Source organism: Hylobates moloch, unplaced genomic scaffold (genome assembly GCF_009828535.3).
Source record: "Hylobates moloch isolate HMO894 unplaced genomic scaffold, HMol_V3 SCAFFOLD_13, whole genome shotgun sequence".
NCBI classification, from domain to species: Eukaryota; Metazoa; Chordata; class Mammalia; order Primates; family Hylobatidae; genus Hylobates; species Hylobates moloch.
Genome location: NW_026652288.1, coordinates 77,969,111 through 77,990,043, shown reverse-complemented (window position 1 = coordinate 77,990,043; position 20,933 = coordinate 77,969,111). Strand labels below are relative to the sequence as shown.

At 35.4% G+C, this 20,933-nt stretch overlaps 1 protein-coding gene and 1 long non-coding RNA gene across 9 annotated transcripts in view; one reads left to right on the top strand and one right to left on the bottom strand.

Annotated features, from left to right (window-relative positions):
* Positions 1-5,923, bottom strand: part of LOC131381059 (uncharacterized) — a 90,329-nt gene extending 84,406 nt beyond the window's left edge. The window contains exon 1 of the long non-coding RNA XR_009209487.1: positions 5,718-5,923. This is a non-coding gene — a long non-coding RNA (uncharacterized LOC131381059). The remainder of the gene's footprint in view (positions 1-5,717) is intronic.
* The window catches only part of ZBBX (zinc finger B-box domain containing), a 271,544-nt gene continuing 256,521 nt past the window's right edge, over positions 5,911-20,933 (top strand). For 6 of the 8 annotated variants that reach the window (XR_009209484.1, XR_009209485.1, XR_009209486.1 and 3 more), the window contains exons 1-5: positions 5,911-6,137; positions 6,430-6,584; positions 13,638-13,754; positions 17,999-18,112; positions 20,503-20,593. Coding sequence is in view for 5 of the 8 variants with exons in the window: in XM_058426979.1 (XP_058282962.1) it covers positions 13,687-13,754; positions 17,999-18,112; positions 20,503-20,593 (273 nt within the window). In the remaining 3 variants the exon portion in view is untranslated. Of the gene's footprint in view, positions 6,138-6,429; positions 6,585-13,637; positions 13,755-14,391; positions 14,526-17,998; positions 18,113-20,502; positions 20,594-20,933 lie in introns of all 8 variants that reach the window. The other 2 variants (XM_058426978.1, XM_058426977.1) reach the window with 2 other exon arrangements.

The following is a 20,933-nucleotide window of genomic DNA, read 5'->3' as shown; positions in this document are numbered from 1 at the left end:
GCTTTTCCCTAAAGCTATATCAATTATAAATAATTGTTTGCTAGCAAAACCGGCACAGCTAAACTTAAAGCAAATAATCTAAGAAACTTAAGTGATTAAAAAATAAACAAGAGATTTTAGCTTTTTTTGAGGAGATGACTTCAAGAGCATGCTAGAACAACTCCCCTATATATGCCTATGTAAGAATATTAATTTACAATTATGAGAGTTACAGATCAATGCTCTACTGCTATTTAAAAGAATTCTCTGGAAATCTATACTTTGGAGTTTCCTTATAAAGAAAGTTACTTTGGTTTTACTTTATGATTCTTCTGGTAGTCATTTAAGTCAAGGTTCTCTGTTCTGCACAACCAAAACAATCCATCCTAGTTTAAGTAATTAATAAGGGAATTTTATTTTAAAGATGCAGGAGTGTATCGTTTTTGGATGTAGCTAGTCTCCAGGAAGGGGAAAATTTCCAGAAAACCTGAAATCTGTCTCTCATCTTTGCTTCCTTCTCTCCCTGCCTCTACTTCCCTCCCTGCCTCTACTTCCCTCCTTTTTTTTTCTTTTACCTTTTATCCTTTCTTTCTTTCTCCAGTCCAAATGACAGAATATTTTTGCCCCATGATTTTCTCTCTCAATCGGAATCTCTTATTCTCACAGGAAAGTATCTGACTGGTTCAGTTTGGACTCCTGTCCAATAAACCATTACAAGGGTAGGTTGGGTCACATAATGAAACACCGCTGACAAGACTGACAGATTGTTGGCAGGCAAAGGCAGGAGGAAGAGTGGCAGATTATTGTTGTCCACCCTATCTGCTTATCAATCCTTGTGTGGAACTAAGAAACACTAACCTTATACAGTTATGCACCACGTAAGTTTCAGTCAATGACAGACGACATACACAATGGTGGCCCCATATGATTATAATGGAGCTGAAAACTTCCTTATCGCCTGGGGGTGTCTTGATGATCCTGACTCTGTGTAGGGCTTGGGTAATACATGTGTTTGTGTCTTAGTTTTTAACAAAAACAGTTTTAAAATTAGAAGGAATAAATAGAAAAAGGCTTATAGATAAGGATATAAGGAAAAAAGTTTTGTGTACATCTGTACGATGTGTTTGTTTTGTCATTACAAAAGGGTCAAAAAGTTTAAAAAAATTATAAGTTTATAAAGTAAAAAAGTTACAGGAAGGTAAGGCTAATTTATATTAAAAAAAGAATTTTTTTTTTAAATTTAGTGTAGCCTAAGTTTATAGTGTTTATAAAGTCTATAGTATCTACTCACTCACTCAAAGCAGCTTCCAGTTCTGCCAACTCCAATCGTGGTACGTGCCCTCTATAGGTATTCCATTTTTTTTATCTTTTATACTGCATTTTGACAGTCCTTTTTCTGTGTTTACATATGCTTAGATACACAAATACTGACCATTGTGTTATAGTTGTGTATAGTATTCATTACAGTAGCATGCTGTAAGGGCTTATAGTCTAGAAGCAATAGGCTGTACCAAATAGCCTAGGTGTATAACATATAGGTTTGTGTCAGTTCACTCTTTGATGTTTGCACAATGACAAAATAACCGAATCACACATTTCTTAGAACATATCCTCATCATTAAGAGACATATGTTTGTATTAAATTGAGGTTATAGTTAAAACAATGTTATTTATGTTCAAATAAAGTGTTCTGTTTTTTGAAACTGACTTTCTAAAGACTCCATCATGTGAATTGTATCTTCACCTTCTCTGGACCCATATATACACCAACAATTTAAAAAGTTTTGTATTAGGAATGTTGATATTGGCAATGCAAGCTTCAATGACCAGTGCTAGTTCTTCTTTTTTACCAGCTGATGTAGTGCATGCTTGTCTGCGGTAAATGCATGAGAACACTGAGAAGAATTGATGATTACAGTAATAAATTCATTCAGGTTGCCAACCTCATTTGCAGAGACCCTGCAGTAAAAACACTGCTGGATAAAGAAGGTCACATATGAGTTTTATATTGGTCTATTTTAGGAATGCTGAATGAATGCCTCTCTTAATACTATGTCTTCTGTAGTTTCTCTGAGGACTCCTTAGACAAGTTAAACTTTTCTTTCAGCTCTGGTTACTATCTGATTACATGCTGATGGTAACCTAATATATATGGTTATCTCCTAAGTAACTAGAGCTATGTTATATTTTTGTATTCCTCCCTACTGCTATTGCAAAAGTAAAAATTCAGTCTGCTCTGCCTTCTTGACCCCACTCTCTGTGAGCTTATTTATTCTCTTGCTCTTCCAGGTCCGGTTATCAGTATCATCTACTTATTTACCAAGCTACCAAATGTAGGGATCAGCAGCTCTGTTCCATATTCCTAGCTAACCACGTATCTGTGGTTTCCAAGCCCTATTGGGAGTTTACAAAATCCTTTGAATCTGTTTCACTTGGCCCCTGCCCTCTGCCTTGATTTATTCAAGACTTATTATTTCTATCTTGGACTAATATAACCATATTTTAAAAGTATCTGTTGTCTTCCTCTTTCCCATTTGCTCTATTTTTACATTGCCACCAGAATTACCCTTGAAAGATGCTGCTATACACATACTGAGATGCATCAGTAATAATTGCCTTGTGTTATGAAAATTTATTTGCTGAGAAATTCTGTGTCATGGATGATAGGCAGAAATTACAAAGCCGAGAAAAATTATAAAAGGCCAATATCACCTCTTAACTCTAAGTTTCTTTTTATTCTTCCTCAAGTTTAGCCATTCGGATGCATTTAAATATATTTATATCATACTAATTTAGGTTTTTGCTAAAGCTTTTTTGTAATTTTATGTTGCCTCTAAAGCTCAGTTTTCTTGACAAGTTGAAAAACCCCATACATATGTAATAGGATGTTATATTTAGCATTTACCAAGGCATAAAGAAAGTAGATGCTTCATGTAAAAGTAAGACCACATTTCAGGGCTTGTAAAAAAGGAGATGGTAGGAATTTGGTTTTGCTACCTTGAAATGCCCACAAACTTTTGCCTATAAAAAATCTGAAGGGCCAAAGAGCAAATGGAAATTGAGAGAATGCTTCTGGAAAGCTGCAGATATGATATTTGTCCCATTTTCTTCCAAAGGTTTGGTATTATCAAAATATAATTGCAATACTTAAAAACAAGATATTCTTTAAGTGGAGAATATACATGTGACACAGTTTAATTCATTAAGGAAGGAATTATTAGAATGGTAAAGCTGGTTCAAAGAAAATTTGGTAGCTGACTATATACAGGAATTGAGATAAAATATTAGTATGAGATTTCTAGGTTAGATACAAAACTGGTTAAAGTTGTATAGTGCAATAAAACCATTAGCTTTGAAATTATTTTATTTAAAGGAAATACATTATTTACATATCTAGATACAAATGATATGAAAAATGCAGGTGACAAAATCTTCAAATAAACATATAATATTACACAGAGACTTTATCAATAGTTAATAAGAAAAGCAACACTTTTTTTTTTTTTAGAAAATCATGTAATGTTCAGATTATCTTAAAGAGTATTCTAGTATGGCATTGAAAAGACATGCCGTTTTTGGCTTTACTTTATTTCTAAGTTTTGGATAATACTTGTTTACAGTCCCTGACCCTTATTTCAAGCTTAGTAAAATGAGTCATGTAAATCTGTGCTCTTAATTTCTGCATTGCAGGTAATTTTTATCTCTGTAAATTGAATATCTCCAGTTCAGAAAACTTGTATTCAAAACTTGTCTCCACAGTGGCACAATGAAGCATGAGTTTGGAAAAACCCTCAGGAATACCGTGCTCTTGATATAGTTGTGGTAAACTGTGTGCGGCATTGCTGGTGTGCCAGTTAAACACATTTTGCTTCAGTGGAGAGAATATCATCTCTCTAGAGCTGTAATTGTTTTGACATGTTTCATTTCATTTTGTCACTAATCGTCATTCTGAAAGACAAGCACTTCATACTTCTTATTTTACTATGAGACTTAGCATAGGCTTAGTTTTTGTCTCTGCTTTGCCTTTTCATAACTGTGCATAAGCTATTTTTCTAAATATAAGATAATGTTCTTTTAATGCTTTCAAAAAGGGCAAGGATATTTTATACATTATTTTTATGAATTCGATTTTACTATTGTGCAAGTAAATGCATTGTAAGAATCATTTTTTGAAGTAAAAGTCCTTTGTAGAAGTGAGGAGAGGTTATTTGCAAAATAATCTTTACTGGGACATAATTGACATGTGTTTACTGTTCTCTCTGGAATGTTTCTTGCTCTAATGGCCCATGTCTTTCTCTTTCCTTGCATTCAGATACTTCCCTGGCCATCTACCCTAAAATAGAACTCAATTATTTTCTATTTCTTTATTTGGCTTTAGTTTTCTTCATAGCAGCTGACATGCATTTATATTTGTTTATTGCCTTTCTGCTCCTGTTAAAATGTGTTTAAAAATAGGAGGGGCTTCGACGATTTCTTCACTCCAATATTTTTGGGATCTAGGAAATGGACTTTCACTACATATTTGTCGAATAAATAAATAAATGAATAGATCAGTGAAAGGACGAAAGCTGAAAATATCTTTGGTAATTTGAAGAGCACACCTGTCTGGGAAATAGTCTGCGCAAGAAAACCAGTAGTATCGCACATCCACTTGAAACTCATTCTTGTATTAGAGTTAAAGGAAGGACTTGGTAAAGTTATACCATGAACATGATAATAGCAACCATCATAGCCACACCAGCACCACTGTTTCTTACTGTTTATTAAGCACTCAATATGGGCCTGGCTTAGAGCTAAATACTTAATATTTATTGTTTCATTTACTCTTAGACACTACATTACATATGGACTAAGTGTACTGTTATCCCATTTAAGCAGTTAGACTGAGCTTTGTTATTTGCTCATGGTCACACAGCAGGTAAGTTGTGGCAGTACTAACACTCAATCTCGAATTTGCCTGACTCCAAAACCCAGACTCATAACCAGAAGACTACCATTGTCTTCTCTTATCCATAGTGGGTATAATCTTAGATAATTGAATATGCCAAGTGAAATCATTACTTTTTTTTAAAATGAGTATTGGTAGGCATAGTAATGTCAAAAGTAATGGTGCAAAGATTAGTACATTAACTGTAATAGTTAGGATTGTTAGTCTGGTACCGAGATAGATGCAATGTGGTCAAGTATAGAAGCCTATACAGTGCAGTACCAACCACACATCCTACTTGCAGTATTTAAAAAGGGAGATAAAAAACAGCATATTTAGGAAGCCAAAGATAAATTCACTACAGGTGCAGCTTTCTTCGGAACAGAAGAGTTGAGCTGAGAATTGTGGGTTAACTGTGTGTGTGTGTGTGTGTGTGTGTGTGTGTGTGCTTATATTTGCTTTTGCTTTTTGTTTTATATACATTAGACTCCACGGGTCATGTATTCGGTACAAAGAAAAGAGAGTTCTGGACTTTCGAAGAGACCTGGAATCTCTATTGACTTTGCCTATGGTAGCCTTTGATAAATCACTTAAACATAGCATAAATGTGGGAGTTCTGAGACTAAACTCCTTGAATTAATTTGTGGGTCTGCCATTTGCTAGCTTTGTAATTTTGGATTAAGATAGTCAAATTTTTTGTGCCTTAATTTTTTTAGATTTAAGCTGGTTTGCTATGAGGAAGAATCAAATATGACATATAAGTCTCTCACTCGTGCTTGGAATATGACACGTGCTCAGGTTTAGCACATACCTAATCTCCAAGATCCTCTCTGGCAGAAAGCTTCCAGAGCCTGCTGAGTTTTTCCGCCCTTTCCTTTCTGTGATCACCCTTCTCTCTCATTTCGCAGGCTCCTTTTCGCCCTCTGCTGGCCGACAGTGGCAGAACCCAGTTTTCTGGTTGCTATGGGTACCGAGGTAACGCGGTAACCAAGGAGACCAAGACGGAAACTCCCGGCAGCTATCCGCGGCCATCCGGCGGTGGTGACGCGAGAGGCTGGGGTCTCCAGGTGGGTCGTCTGGCTGCGGGTGGATGAGAAGGGAGGAGGGTCTCTGAGTCCGCCTAGCGGGCAGCAAGCCCGGGCTAGTTGGTGCGGGGAGCAGAGCGGGCAGCGCGGCTGGAAAGCAGACTCAGCTCTGGTGGAACTGGAGGCACCGGCCCAGCAAGTGTTTGGTGAGCCCCTGCCATATGCTGACATAGTGCCAGGTCTGCAGGCAGCAGGACGGGGCCCTGGCCTCAGGAGTTGAAAGCCTTTGGTATACACCAAAGACTTCCCAGCCCAAAATGCTAATGGATAAATGAATCAAGAGTGAACCCCAGACAGCGAAATTTGAGACTTCATCAGTTGTACCCCTTCTGCAGCCCAACCCTTTCAAATACTAGCCCCTTTTATCCTTTGAAGTCGTTTGCACCTTATGAAAAATTTGGCACCCTGAGAAACCATATTTTTCATCCCCTTTTGTAGCCTTTAGTCTGCCTGCGTGTTCACATGCACCCACTTCCTTCTTGAAGTCTACTCCTCACAAGTAAAGGCTGTGGTGCGGGGTGCCTGATTCCTGAGAAATCTGAAGATGTGGAAGTTTATTTTTTCTTCCCAAAATCAGCAGTAGAGGAACTCAGGTATATAAGGTTCAGTTATATATATTTTATAGCTTGACTTAAAATCTAAAGTTAGCAAGGCTCATTAAAAAAATATAGTAAAGTTGAAACTACACAGGATTAAAATTACACAAACTCTATGCTTATGCAAACGTAACGACTCCTTCCTCCTTTCTCCAATTTAGCTTATCTTATAGTCTACACAGAGGGCTGCCCTGACCTGTCATAATTTTACCAATTGTATTACAAATGAATTGTTTGAAAGTGGTTCCTTTATGTCTTTCAAGACACTTAATAATTCTTGCAATTATTTTATTTGCTTTTTCATTTTTACCTACTTCCTTCACCAGAGTGTAAGTTCAGTGAAGACTGGTATTATACCTGTCTGGTTGACCTCGTTCCTCAGTGCTTAACCTGATACCTGGCAGGGAGAGTGTTCAATGTATATTTGTTGATTGCTCATCAAGATCGTTAGGAAACATGGAAAAAAGAAAACAAAAAGTTAGTTGAATTGGGAAAGAGGGCGTGTTTAATTTTTTCCATAGGATAGGTTGTGCAAAAAAATAAAAGCAGTAGAAAAAAATTACATACTTAGCACATTATTATTGGCACTACATTATGTGTAGGGACTGTACTGATTGCTGGGGTTTCAAAGGTCAATGGTAGGACCACTCTCAAATATTTGGGCTACTTAGGGAAACAAAATCTATATAAACAAAGATGCAAAAAATAACACAAGGTAACATACAATAGCAAATGCGTTTAATAAACATGGTCTTTCTATATGAGGAGAAGCTCGGTTTCAGTGGAGGAAATCTTCATGATACAGATGGCCTTCGAATTGAGCATTGAGTAGAATAAAACTTGGTGAGCAGAGAGGTAAACACTAAAGCTCATTATGTAAAAAAGATGAAAGCAGAGATGCTAAGGGTAAAGCAGAACCGTGATGCTCCATTTTCTTCTCTAGGTAGTTTCTAAGGCTATTCCTTCTCTAGGTAGTTTCTAAGGCTGCCCCTTTCCCTCAACCATGAGCTCTCTGGAGGTCTTATAGGAGCCCACAGCTTGACAAGTCAAGTCACAAATCAGACACCTTTTGTTTAATATCCTGCAAATTAGAGGGGGAGAGGATCCTTACCATTTTCTTTGTTTTTCTTTTTTTTTAATTAATTTTTTTTTTGCACACAAAACAATAAACATTTTCTAAAAATACATACAAACAAAAAGATGCATATCAAACATATTAGGAAGGTTGCACATGGGAAGACGGGGCATAGAAATGAGGGGTGGAAATTAAAGAAAATAAATGAGAGAGGGACTTTGTATGGATCAATGATAATAACTCAATCCTCTATTTGACAAAGAAGAAGGAGCAGGCAGAGGAAGAAAAAGAAAGTGGGATAAAGGATCAGAAAGGGAGGAAAATAGAAAAAATTAAAGTATGACTCCAGGGTAGACCTGTTTTGTTGTCGCTGGGTTGGTTGGTTGGTTTGTCTGTTGTATTTTTCACGTTTCCATTTTCTACATGGATAAGCTGAAGCTCAGAGATTTCTATCACGCAAAGGTCTTCTGACTTTAAATCCAGTGAATTTAGGATACCTAGGTTTTCTGACCTTAAATTCAGTACCTTTTAATATTGCTTATTATTTTTAATTGAAAGTATTTTAAAATGGTATCTTGTCCCTTGATATCTAAAGGCAAAGTTTCTCAGTTATTCTCAAGAGAACCTGCCTATAGAGGGTAAAAAATGGGCAACTTGGGTACCATTTAGCACCTTGAAGCAGTATTTTATTATCAGATATCTTGTTTGGCTGAACGATTGAATGCAGCCTGAAGTCAATACCTATATTAGTCCATTCTCACACTGCTATGAAGAAATACCCAAGACTGGGTTATTTACAAAGGAAAGAGGTTTGACTCACAGTTCTGCAGGGCTGGGGAGGCCTCAGGAAACTTATAATCATGGCAGAAAGGAAAGCAAACAGATCCTTCTTCACATGGTGGCAGGAAAGAGAAGGATGACAGCTAAGTGAAGGGGGATGGCCCTTATAAAACCATCAGATCTCCTGAGAACTTACTATCACGAAAATAGCATGGGGGAAACTGTCCCCATGATTCAGTTATCTCCTACCAGGGCCCTCCCACCACATGTGGGAATTATGAGGATTACAATTCAAGATGAGATTTGGGTGGGGACACAGCCAAACCACATCAGTACCTGCTTTACTTTTAGAGCTTTTGCTATGAGAATGTGGCACACATTTATTTAGTAGGACACTCCAGCACAAGATACTATTCTAGGAATCATGTATTATCAGTTCTTGCCTTATAATTTTTTAAATATTTTAAAATATATATATATTTAAAATAAGGATAATTACAGATAGAGGAAATGTTAAAAGTAAAATTCTTTTAATTATTAAAAGCAACTATTTTAAATTCTCATTTAACATTTCTTTCTTGGGTCTCTGATTTCTAAGTGCTATGGTACTAAATGCCTAAACATGTTAATTCACCCAAAGTTGCTTGCTAATTAGACCCTTTCAAAATATTGCTACAGTAAGGGAAAATCCCCATTTATGGTATGGTTTTTAAGTCTTGTACCTAAAATGATCTCAGTCATTAGAAGAATTAACTAGCCTTAGATAAGTTTTCAATTACAAAAAGTGGCCCATCTTGTAAACAGTGGTTTCCCAAACCTCCCATTCTGCCAATGGTGTTCTCTTGCACCTCTGGCCGAATGCTCTGAGTTTCTAGCTGTATAGAGCATTGTACGTTCCTTGCTTCCATACTGTGGCAGTAGGTTTTGATGTGTGGGTTGCTTTCTCAAAATAGGAACATGTATAGAAGGATCATCAAACCATCATGGACAATTTTGGGTTATATTCGGTATTATGTGTGAGGAAAAATGGGGTTGTAGACAGAAAAATAATGTAGTTTAATAAATCAGGTAACTAGAAATTTTTCCAAATCACTACTAAATTTTTGGTACTTAGTTATAAAAAAATTGAATGACTAAAAGACACAAGGAAGTATAAGTATTGCATAATAAGGAGTTTATCTGTATTCCTCTGGTTTTATTAGGTGTCTAAAATTTTGTGCTTTGCTATTCTTGCTGCTGACATTGTTATATCCTTGCTCTCCCATGAAAGGTGACTAAATTCTCTGTTGGCTTTACAAAAGGAAACAGGCAGAATAACATGACTCAGAATTATAATCTCCCCTTTTTCTTCATACAAGGAAATTAGCTTACGTAGGTGACTAGATAAAATATGTAATTGGGAAGAAGCCTTACTAATTGCATTCAGTGAAGTGAAATCCCCCTTGAATAAGACCATTTATTGGTTAAATAACATTATCAGCAGAGCTATAAATGAGTCATCTTATTGTAATGAGATTTACAGATGTTCGTTCATTTTTTGTATCAGTAAAATCAATCATATATCAGTTTAGCTTTATATATGTACATACACATAAAATTATATATCTCAATGTGTAAGCAAAATTATAGCAATTTAGATTATTTTAATAATCAGACAGATTAACTTTGGGAATTACTTTATCTCTTTAATGATAATAACATTATGGAAGTTTTTGTGACAAAGTTATCAATTGTAGGCAGGAGGCCAGTATTTGGATTCCCTGAATATGATCAGAAAGCAATACAGATTCCATGTTATGAAGCAGGATTATTCCTGGAGGTTTTTGAAAGGTGCCTTTGGTAGCTGCTGTTTGATAAAAACGGGACAAACATACTACCTACAAAAATGAGGGAGAAAAAGAGAATTACATTTGAAAATGCTACCACCTCCCTCCCAAAAAGCAAACCAAATCTTAGTTTGCCATTCCTGTGGTATCTTTATTTCTCCTTGACACTCAATTTAGCTTTGAGAGACAGGACTTGGTGGTTGAAAATTGAGTCTGAGTGAGACGCCTCCTGTAGATTCTTCCTTCTATCAAAATGCCCCATGATATTGTGGTTGCTTGTGTGGATTTCCCCTTGATTGTGAGGGCCTCAAGGGAAGACACCATGGCTTATTTGCCATCATGACTTCAATACCTGGGACCACTAATAGGGATCACAAAGGAACAATTAAATACATGTTTGTGGATTGAAGGTACAAACATAACTAGTCCCATGATGCAACCACTACCTTATTTAAAATGTAGTAATTGTTTTGTGTAATTTTATTTTGCAATTATATTCGGAGAATAAATTCCTAGAGAATTTCCTCCAAAATGGTGAAGATCTACCCTTTCAGGTTAGATTTAATTTTTGGAGATAGTCCAAGTAATTTGGATGTAGGTTTGAGTGAAAAAAAAAAATAGTTGCTCCTATTGCACAATCATTTTTAATTTCAAATGAGGCACAACAAAATGGATTTGTGTGTTTGTTGGTGTATAATGGATTCTTTTTTTTTTTTTTTTTTTGCGACAGAGTCTTGCTCTGTCACCTAGACTGGAGTGCAGTGGTGTGATCTTGGCTCACTGCAATCTCGACCTCCTGGGTTCAAGCGATTCTCATGCCTCAGCCTCCTGAGTAGCTGGGATTACAAGCGTATGCCACCATGCCTGGCTAAGTTTTGCATTTTTAGTAGAGATGGGGTTTCCCCATGTTGGTCAGGCTGGTCTTGAACTCCTGACCTCAAGTCATCTGCCCACCTTGGCCTCCCAAAGTGCTGGGATTACAGGCGTCAGCCACCGCGCCCAGCCATAAAATGGATTCTCTAGACAGTTTCAAAAGAGGCGTCCCAAAAATGTTTTAAATCAGTGGTCACATCGTTGAAATATAAGATAGTCTCCCAAAGGAACAAAGATGAAAAACCACTCATTTGGTTGTGTAGACTTTGATGTTGCAATAGCCTTTTATTAGGTAACTCCAATTTTGGTGCTGTCCTTCCTTAAGTCTTAGAGCAAAGCTTCTAGACTTATGTTTTCCCTGCTAAATCCCCATTAGACTCTTATTAGCTACAGAATAAATTCCAAATGCTATAAACTTGACATTTAAAGCCACTCATTATTGGGTCTCAGCCACTATATCTAAACTCATGTTTATTTTTTTCTTCCATGTAACCTGCACACCAAGCAAGTGTAACTATTCATTAGTCCCTTATTCAAGAGCTATTCTTTCCAACAGTATGGATTGCTCATCTAATCCATGTCTTTATCTGTAAGCCTCCTTTCTCCTTCAAAGCTTTACTTAAATGCTAGCCAGCTGAATTCTCTCTTTCCTTTCACTTCCTGTATTATCACGTGTATAAATTTTATAGCCCTTATAATTTTTACCTTGTTTTATGGCTTTTATATTTAGGGTCTTACATGCCCTATTTGACTCTAAGCCATTTGAGCTCAGAAAAGAAACCTCCCTGGGCCTTGACTCCTCTCCATACCTCTCAGCACATTGCCTTGTATATAGCAAAACCTTAATAAATGTTTATTGTGGTTATGAGCACACACATAGGAACACATACATGAATGACAGCATCAAATGGTGTGGGCATTTAAGTCTATGGTCACTATAATATTGAGTCATATTTCTTTAAAAGCTCTTAGAACTTGGAAATTTTTATTCCCATAAAAATCTAATAGTTGTTCATGTGATTTAGTAATTCAGCATTACAGAGTAAATTATTATAGAACCATGAATAATTGGGATACTTGGGAAACAGGGTGTTCTGAATAATTTAATTTTCTGGTTAACTCAAAGTTAAGCAGAAAATCCTTTTTGTTTCATTTCTTGTTGAAAAATTCTTTCTAAAATATGCTAATTTCTGATCTGAGCCAAAGAGCATCATTAAAATTTTCTTTGATAAATGAGGATATTAGAATGCCTTTGGGTAATTATTACATACCTTAATTTTCATTTTATATTGCCATATATATATATATAAAGGATATTGGGTTTAGATTGTATCTCAAAGATTCTTTTCGTTTCTCTGTGCACGGCCTTGGATATTATTTTTAGATAGAACAAATACTTGGTATACTTTTATAGCCTTCGCAATAGAAAGAGCCAGAATATGTGCTTTAGTTTGTTTTAATGAATGCATCCTTCACTTTTAGTTGAATATTTCCCTAGTCTTTTGCTATACAGTTTGCCCTTGAACAACATAGTTTGAACTGCACAGATCCACTTATAAATAATTTTTTAAAAAATAATATTTACACTCGTGTGCCTGTCCCTCTTGCTTTCCCTTCCATGTCATCTACCACTTCCATCTCTGCCACTCCTGAGACAGGACCAACTCCTCTTCTTCTTCGTCTTTCTCAGCCTACTCAATGTGAAGCGCCTGATCATGATACACTTCCACTTAATAAATAGTAAATATATATTCTCTTCTTTATGATTTTCTCAATAACATTTTCTGTTATCTAGCTTACTTTTTAAAAGAATATAGTATGTACATACATATAACGTGCATAATGTATTCATTGATTATGTTATCAGTAAGGCTTCTGATGAGCAATAGGTTAATAGTAAAATTTGGGGGAAATTAGAAGTTGTACACAGATTTTTGAGGGATTGGTGCCCCTAACCCTTATGTTGTTGAAGGGTCAGCTGTACATAAATATTGGTGAAATTTTAATTCCATCAGACATGTTACATTTCTAACTTTATTAGTACATAAATAGTTACATAACTTAAAATACAGTCATTTCTGGGTTTCCACAGGAGTCTGGTTCCAGTAACTCCCTCACACCCTGCAAACACCAAAATCCAAGGATGCTCAGGTTCCTTATATAAAATGGCATAGTATTTGCATATAGCCTACACATAACCTACTGTATACTTTAAATCAGCTCTTGCTTACTTATAATACTTAATACAATGTAAATGCTATGTAAATAGTTGTACTTTTTTTGTATTTTTTTATTCTAATATTTTTGATTATCTGGTTGATATGTGGCTGAAGGGGACAAAAGGCTAACAGTGTATAATTTTTGCTGTTTAAATTTTGATTCAGCCTTTTTGCTCATAAAGTTTTAAAAACATTCCTGAATTATATGGAGTTTTGCATTTGTAACTTATACTGCTTCACCTCTGCCATAATTCTTTTGTCTTTGTTACTTTTACAGAAGTGTTTACAAATCAGAATAACTTTTAGACAATATTAAGGTGGTAATCATGAACACAAAAGATTTTGTAGTTCTTCCATGGGGAAAACCTGGAAATTCTGTAAAGCTAAAATATAGGTGAGTTCGTATATATTTATTTCTTAATAGGAATAGCTGCAAAGCTTCTGTATATTGTAATTTTGACTATTTTGTGAATTCTTATCTTAATTTTTCACATTCCTGTATTTTTATCTATAAGAATATAGCTTTGAAATACTATAAATCTATAATAGTTTAAAAATGAGGATTAAAAATATTTATTTCACAAGAACCAATGTGACAAGTTATAAAGGTTTGGTTCATTGCCTATTAAAGTAATACAACAGAATGTCAAACATATTTTTCATGGCCCTTATTCAAAGTTAAGTAAGGATTAGCCTGAAATTCAGGGAGATTATTAGGATGAGAGACCCCTAACCAGGAAATAGAAAGCACTACATACTTTAGCCCTTTACATAAAGGACATTATGTTGAATTGACCTTTTCCAGGAGAGGTCTGTCCTAGATGACTGGGAGATGCATTCAGCCAGAACCAAACAATTACTGGCATCCTGGGAATTTTATGACCTTGCAGGGGTATGGGAGAGTATAGCTCCCTGTTTGTCTTTGATGTCACCTACTGTAACTGGAAATACTTAGGGCTTTCCTCATAAATATCAGTAAGAGCCAGCCAGCATAGGATGAGGACAGACTTTTTTTTTTTTTTTTTTTTTAGATGAAGTCTTGCTCCCTCATCTAGGCTGGAGTGCACTGGCACAGTTTCGGCTCACTGCAATCTCCATTGCAACCTCCACCTCCCGGGCTCAGGCGATTCTCCTGCCTCAGCTGCCGGAGTAGCTGGGATTACAGGTGCACGCCACCATGCCTGGCTAATGTTTGCGTTTTTAATAGAGACGGTGCTTGGCCATGTTGGCCAGGCTGGTTTACTCCTGACCTTAAGTAATCCTCCTGCCTCTACCTCCCAAAGTCCTGGGATTACAAGCGTGAGCCACTGCACCCGGCCCAGACTATCATTTTTAATTTGAGTTTCTGAGTTTTTTGATCCAGATCAATAGTTTTGTGGTTATTTGGTGTCTTCAAAGCTATTCCAATGCTCTCTTCACCTTTGAGATATGGGGTATAAAAGCATTGTGTAAACTGGCTTATCCTTTTTAGGTATACCATGTTTTTGATGGGGAGGGGAGCTATCTAATTGCCAGGACTACCAATTTTGTTAATAGAAAAAGAAAAAGGGGCATGCATTATTTGATTTTAGTGACATATTTCAGGGCCATGTGTCTATACCTATAAACATTCAGCCAACAAACATTTATTAAGCGTGCATTTTCTATATACTGTGCTAGGGAATGATGGCTACAAAAGCAGGAAGTCATAGTCCTGGCACTCCAAAAGCTTACAGAGAATATGAATGAGTACATTTACACTGACAACATAGAATGAAGCATGGTGTGATGTGTACAGGCAAGGGACTAGGAGAGAACATGGCTCAAACTGCTAGAGCAGGAGTGAGGAGGTACCCAAGTTCTGAGTGAGAGATGCAGTTAGTTGTGTAGTTATTGGGTGAAACTTACGCAAAGACACAGAGACCACATGATTTTGGGGACTTCTCAGGCATATCCAACCGTCTAACAAGAAAGGTGGAGAAAAAGACAGGGTCTAGATGATGACTAACTTGTATGTCATAGTAAAGAGTTTGGAAATAAGTTGGAATCACTATTCCCTGGCCTGTATGTCTCCCCGATCCACAAACCATTAAAAACCAGGACAGGAATACCCACTCACGGTAATTACCATAGAGTTCTCTTTCTCACTTTTTCCGAGTTCCAAGCCTGTTCTCATTGGACATTGTCTTTACATTGTCTGACATTCTGGTGTTCTTCCAGTCCTCTTGACCTCTTTCTTAGCCCCTAAACCATTTCAGTCTTATTTCTAGCCCTTGGATTTGTTCTGTTGATTAGAAATTATTTTCTAATTTTCATACCATCTGTATTGCCTCTAATATATTCAAGTAGTTTGATGCATAATATTTAAAATAACTATTTTTTTTTCTATATAGGCAACATACATATTTTTGCTGAACTGATCATTTTGGAAATCTTAAAGAAATCTCTTAAACAATAAATTAAATAAATAAAGCTAAGGATCAACTTTAGCTTTCCTCAGTGGCCTTGCTTTCCCTTTATGGCTCTGTGTATAACATTGTCTTCAGGAGGAATCCTCTGTTATGTGTGAGATCCATACAATCCACCCTTACATAAACTTGACCACTTGGTCAGTAGGCCACTCTTTTTCTTCAGCCTTAACCTTTTCCTCTACCACAGTGGGACTTCAAAAACGTCAGAAGTCTTCTTAGCAAATGAGTGACACAATCATATTTGTTCTTTTAACTCTTCTTCTGTAAGCAGTTTGTGAAGTGTGGTAGGCTGTCAAGACTTTAGGCAGGGAGAAAAACTGTTACTCATCCTGAACTGTACCTGTGGCCCATTTCAGAATGGTCTGTTTCAGGAAAAGGCACCATTGCCCTCCTGACAGCTCAAATAAGAAACATGGGATTATTTTAGATTTCTTCCTTGTTCCCTCTCTAATCAGTCACCTACTTCTGGTCAGTTTCCAACTTGTTAATTATATCTTCTTAAATTTCTCAAAAGCTCCATTTTTCTCGCCATTGCCCCTGCTCAGTCAGACTAGCCCAAATTCTCTATTATTTGGATTACTGGAAGAGTCTACTAATTGGTTGTCTTGCTTCTAGCCTTGCACCCTCTAATTGATTTCCTTTGATACAGCCTGAGTGATCTTTCTAAATGCAAGTCTGATCAATTCTCTTAAAACCCTTTAATGATCCTCATTGTTCATACAATATAAATCCCAATTTCTCATCATGGCTTACAAGGCTCTTCATGATCCTGTCCACTTCAGCAGTTTGATTTTTTGCTACTTTTCCTATTCTGCACTTAATGTCTGGTCACAGAGAACTTCTAGTTCCTTGACTGACCCATTACTCTTTCCTACCTATGTCCACACTGCTTTCTTTCTGGAACACTGCACTCAGCTCTTCCCTTTGACTGGCTAAGTCCTTTCATCCTTTAGGTCTCAGCTCATACTTCACCTTCTCCAGGAACTGTTCCCGCATTCACAGAGCTGGGGTATGTGCTCTTTCTTTGTGCCCAGGTAGCCCCCTGTACTTCCCCAATGACAGCACTATTCCACTATATTTCAAATACCTTTATGCTCGTCTATTCCTCTCAATACCGGAAGCTCCATTGTATTTCACATCCTATCACCTAGCAGTGTTTGTTTGTAGTAGTAGCTGCATTACTCATTGTGGAGTAGATACAATGAAAATAAATGCCTCTCTTTCTGTATCTTAGCCAGCTTTTCTGAACCCTCTGGACAGCCCTTCCTATCACTTTCTGTATATCTTTCTGGATTGTGTCCACTTGGGACATATCCTTGGCCCGCTTGCTTTTTGGTAATTGCTTGCTACCTCTAGAAAGATTTCTCCTTTATGAGCTTCATTATGCCTTGATTTTGTTCTGTGCCATAGCATCCATGGGTGCCCGCACTGCTTGATTGTAGTAAAACACTAATGTAATATTGAAGGAAGAGATTTGGACTTAACAATAGTAAAAGCTAGAGAATTAGTTTGGGTTAGATCTGTGAAAGAACGAGTCGGTGGCTAATACTGATAACCAGACTTTGTAAAATGAAGAAAATGTCTTTTGTCAAAAGCTTAGTGAGTTTCAGATATTATCAAAATCTCTCGTACAGGAATCTCCTGTACCAAAACCGTTAATAGGGGCTTTCTTCTTAATAGGTCTGAAACACGTACTACCTTTCCCCCCTCATCATACATATATGACATAAAGGTAGAGATTTAAAATTTTGGAGGTGTCCAGTTCAGCAAAAATGTATATTTTGTCTGTTGTTTTAAATACTGTGCTTCAAGCTACTTGACGACATTGGAGGCAAAACAAAAGAAAATTAGAAAATATTTTTATTTTTTTTTCTGTTTGTATGTCATAGATATTTGTGCATATATAAAAACATGCCTTATATATGAAGTTAATTATAATTTTGAGCCCCTAGCACTGTAATAATTAAAACAAAAGTCTAAGATTTGAAGAGATAATTTGCTTCAGGATTTCGATGGAAGGCAAATGCTAACTTCAAAAACCAGATTTCAGAGAAGTACAAAAGAAATAGGTAAAATATTTTATTTATTATTCATGATTCTAATTTAACAGGAAAAGATTATAAAATTATAAAATTATTTTGACTTTTCTTGTTTTTCTGCTTCCTCCATTTAAATCTTATGTCTTCAGAAATGCTCAAGAACTGAGAATGCAGAAAGTACAGTTAGAGTTTGAGAACCAAGAGATGGAGAAGAAACTGCAAGAATTCCGATCCACAAGAAGCAAAGAAAAGGAAGAAAGAGAGTGAGTGAAACTCTTAGAGAATTTTAGATGAATCAACTAAATTATATAAAGAACTATTTTATATACTATTGTCATTCCAATAAAAGCATTTAATGGATGGATAATTTCTGACTTTTCCTGATGAACGAGCAATAGCAAAGGCCTTCTATTTTTTGTTTTTGTGCCACTTAGATGAGGCATGTTGCTTTTTAAAATTACCATTACTTTTGTTGTTTCTGAACATTATTGGGTCTTATCCTTTCTTATTTCCTTTTTATTTAACTTTTTGCTTCTCATTGATTTATGGTCTGGAATGTTTATGACAGCAGTGCACACTTTACCTTTTGCTCTCAGAAAATTGCCATCAATAGCAAATAAACACTAGTTTATGTTTAGAGCCATTTTTATTTATTCAAAGGCTTTTTGGGAGCAAGAGTTCACATATATATACATAATGAAGATCTGAAAAATAAGTGCTATTACATATATATATATATAATCAGAATTGCTCAAACTCTGAAGTATATTTAAAATATTTTTAGCAAATGCTAGTTAGCTGAAATTTTATTAATGAGAACTTTCTAATATTATGCTTATATATTTGTACTAATTTTACTGAATTTGTTGTTTTGTTATAAAAATAATATAAATGATAACAAACAACACTAACAATTTTGTGATGGAAATTCTCTCTTCTTAGCTCTAGGCTAACTCCCATCCCATTTTCTAGCATGTATATACATGTGTATGAACATATTTTGCTTTCAGTGAGTATATCTGTTGAATATATTGTGTCTTTTCCTTTTTTTTTTTAACAAATGAGTTCATCTAAAAATATGGGAATTAATTCATATCCTACTATTTTACTTAATATATCTTAGTGCTCTTATCACATCAGAATGCATTGATGTGATGAAAAAATTAGCCTAATTTTCTTAGTGGCTACACAGTATTTTTTGTGTGGATATAATAGCATTTATTTTTTGGATCTTTATTATGTTTTTAGTATCTTATGATTATAAATGCTGCCATGAACATGCTTCTTCATGTATTTTCGCTTACATACGCAAAGCTATTTGTGGGATAAATTCCTACCTCTGTAATTTTAGGTCAATGTGTTATTTGCATTTTACATTGTGATAGACATTGAGAAATTGTCTTATGAATAGGTGTCAAAAGTTTATAATTTTTTCTTACAGTGTATGAGAGTGCATGTTTCATGTCCGTTTGCTGGTACTAAATATCACCAGACTGTTTGTATATTAAATTAACTTTTGTTTAGTCCTCAAAGTGATGACCATCAAATACCTAGAAGTACCTTCTTAACCTTTAATGACAATTCAAATATGTTCATTATACTTTCAGTAGTATTTATCTTTAAAGTCCAATTCTTTGAAAAATATGCATAACTCATACATACCCCCTCGAATAGAGCATTGGTTTAATCAGAGCATCTCATGTTGTATGTCATCCAGGATGACAAAGTTTATTATGTGTCTTGATGCTTTTAATGACCCAGTGGCCAATTCTTTTACCTTCACTGATTTGGACTTAGTTTGGACTTCTAAAATAGATCATGATACTCATCTGAGAATCAGAGTTGCTGGAATCAGCCCTCATGAGTGAGTTTTTCTTAGCTGTGGAAGCTTTTCTAGATGATTCTTAACATTCTAAAGCTTGACTGAGTTTTTAGAATAGTTACATTGTTTTCTGAAGTCACACAGCTATTAAATGTCATAGCCAGAATGAGAACCTGCCAGTCACTAGCCAGGAAGATAGAAGTCTAGTGCTCCAATCTTAATTATTTATTCTGTGTGATGTTGAGCAACTTTTTGTCTTATTATTATTTTTAGTTATAATTAGACTCTCTGCCTTGATAACTTCAAAATATTTTGTTATGCTCAAGTAAATGTGCTTTAAAAACTGTACAGCTAAAGTATGCCTTTGTAATTTCTGTTATGTTTCAAAGTGGGAGATCATTAGAGGTTTTAAGAAGGAATTCATCACTTACAAGATCCACTGAATATATCGGGGTATTGATTTGCTTGCTTTTCTTCTTTACATTTGTGGACATTTAGCTTTTAAAATTGCATAAAGACCTGTAAAGTTTCCTATAAATCAATAAAGCTATCTTTAGTCATTGTGAATATCAAGGAAATAGAATTCTTCATTTGTGTTTGGACATTTCATTTTATTCATTTCTCCACAAAAGTCACAAATATGATAAAGCTATATTTTAAAATTACTGAGGATATTGTGACATTATTGATATTTCTTTTTTATTTTTTGCTTGTTTGTTGCATGTTAACAACTGAATTTCCATTTTCTGAAACAGGAACACTGTATTTCTTTTCATTAAAGGGAGAAATGTATTTAGTAATTACATCTTGTCTTGTTTATATATATTAAAGGTCAAGCGAATATTACTGGAAATCTGGAAAAGTGGGCAAATTGGGCAATCAATCATATATGATGTCACAAAATAAAGGAAATGTTGTTAAGGTAAGAAGATTCTTATTTGATTCTTATGCATTTTGCTAAGCAAGAAGATATTCTTTTTTAGTTCTTACATTTTCTTCTATACTCAGGAATATACACTTCTTATTTTAACAACTTTGCATATTATTCACTTTTTGGTTTATTTTGTAGGGTAATATGCAACTTTCGTTATTCAATTATGTTTTTGTTTTTCAGCTACCAACTGATTTCAGAATTTTACCTTGCAGTGAATTTTCCCATATCCCAAACTGAATTTTTCCATTCAGTGTGGATCTGGTTTAAAGTATATAAAATAGAACTAAATAGTTCTAAACTAAGGTGAAAGCTAATATTATTTAATATA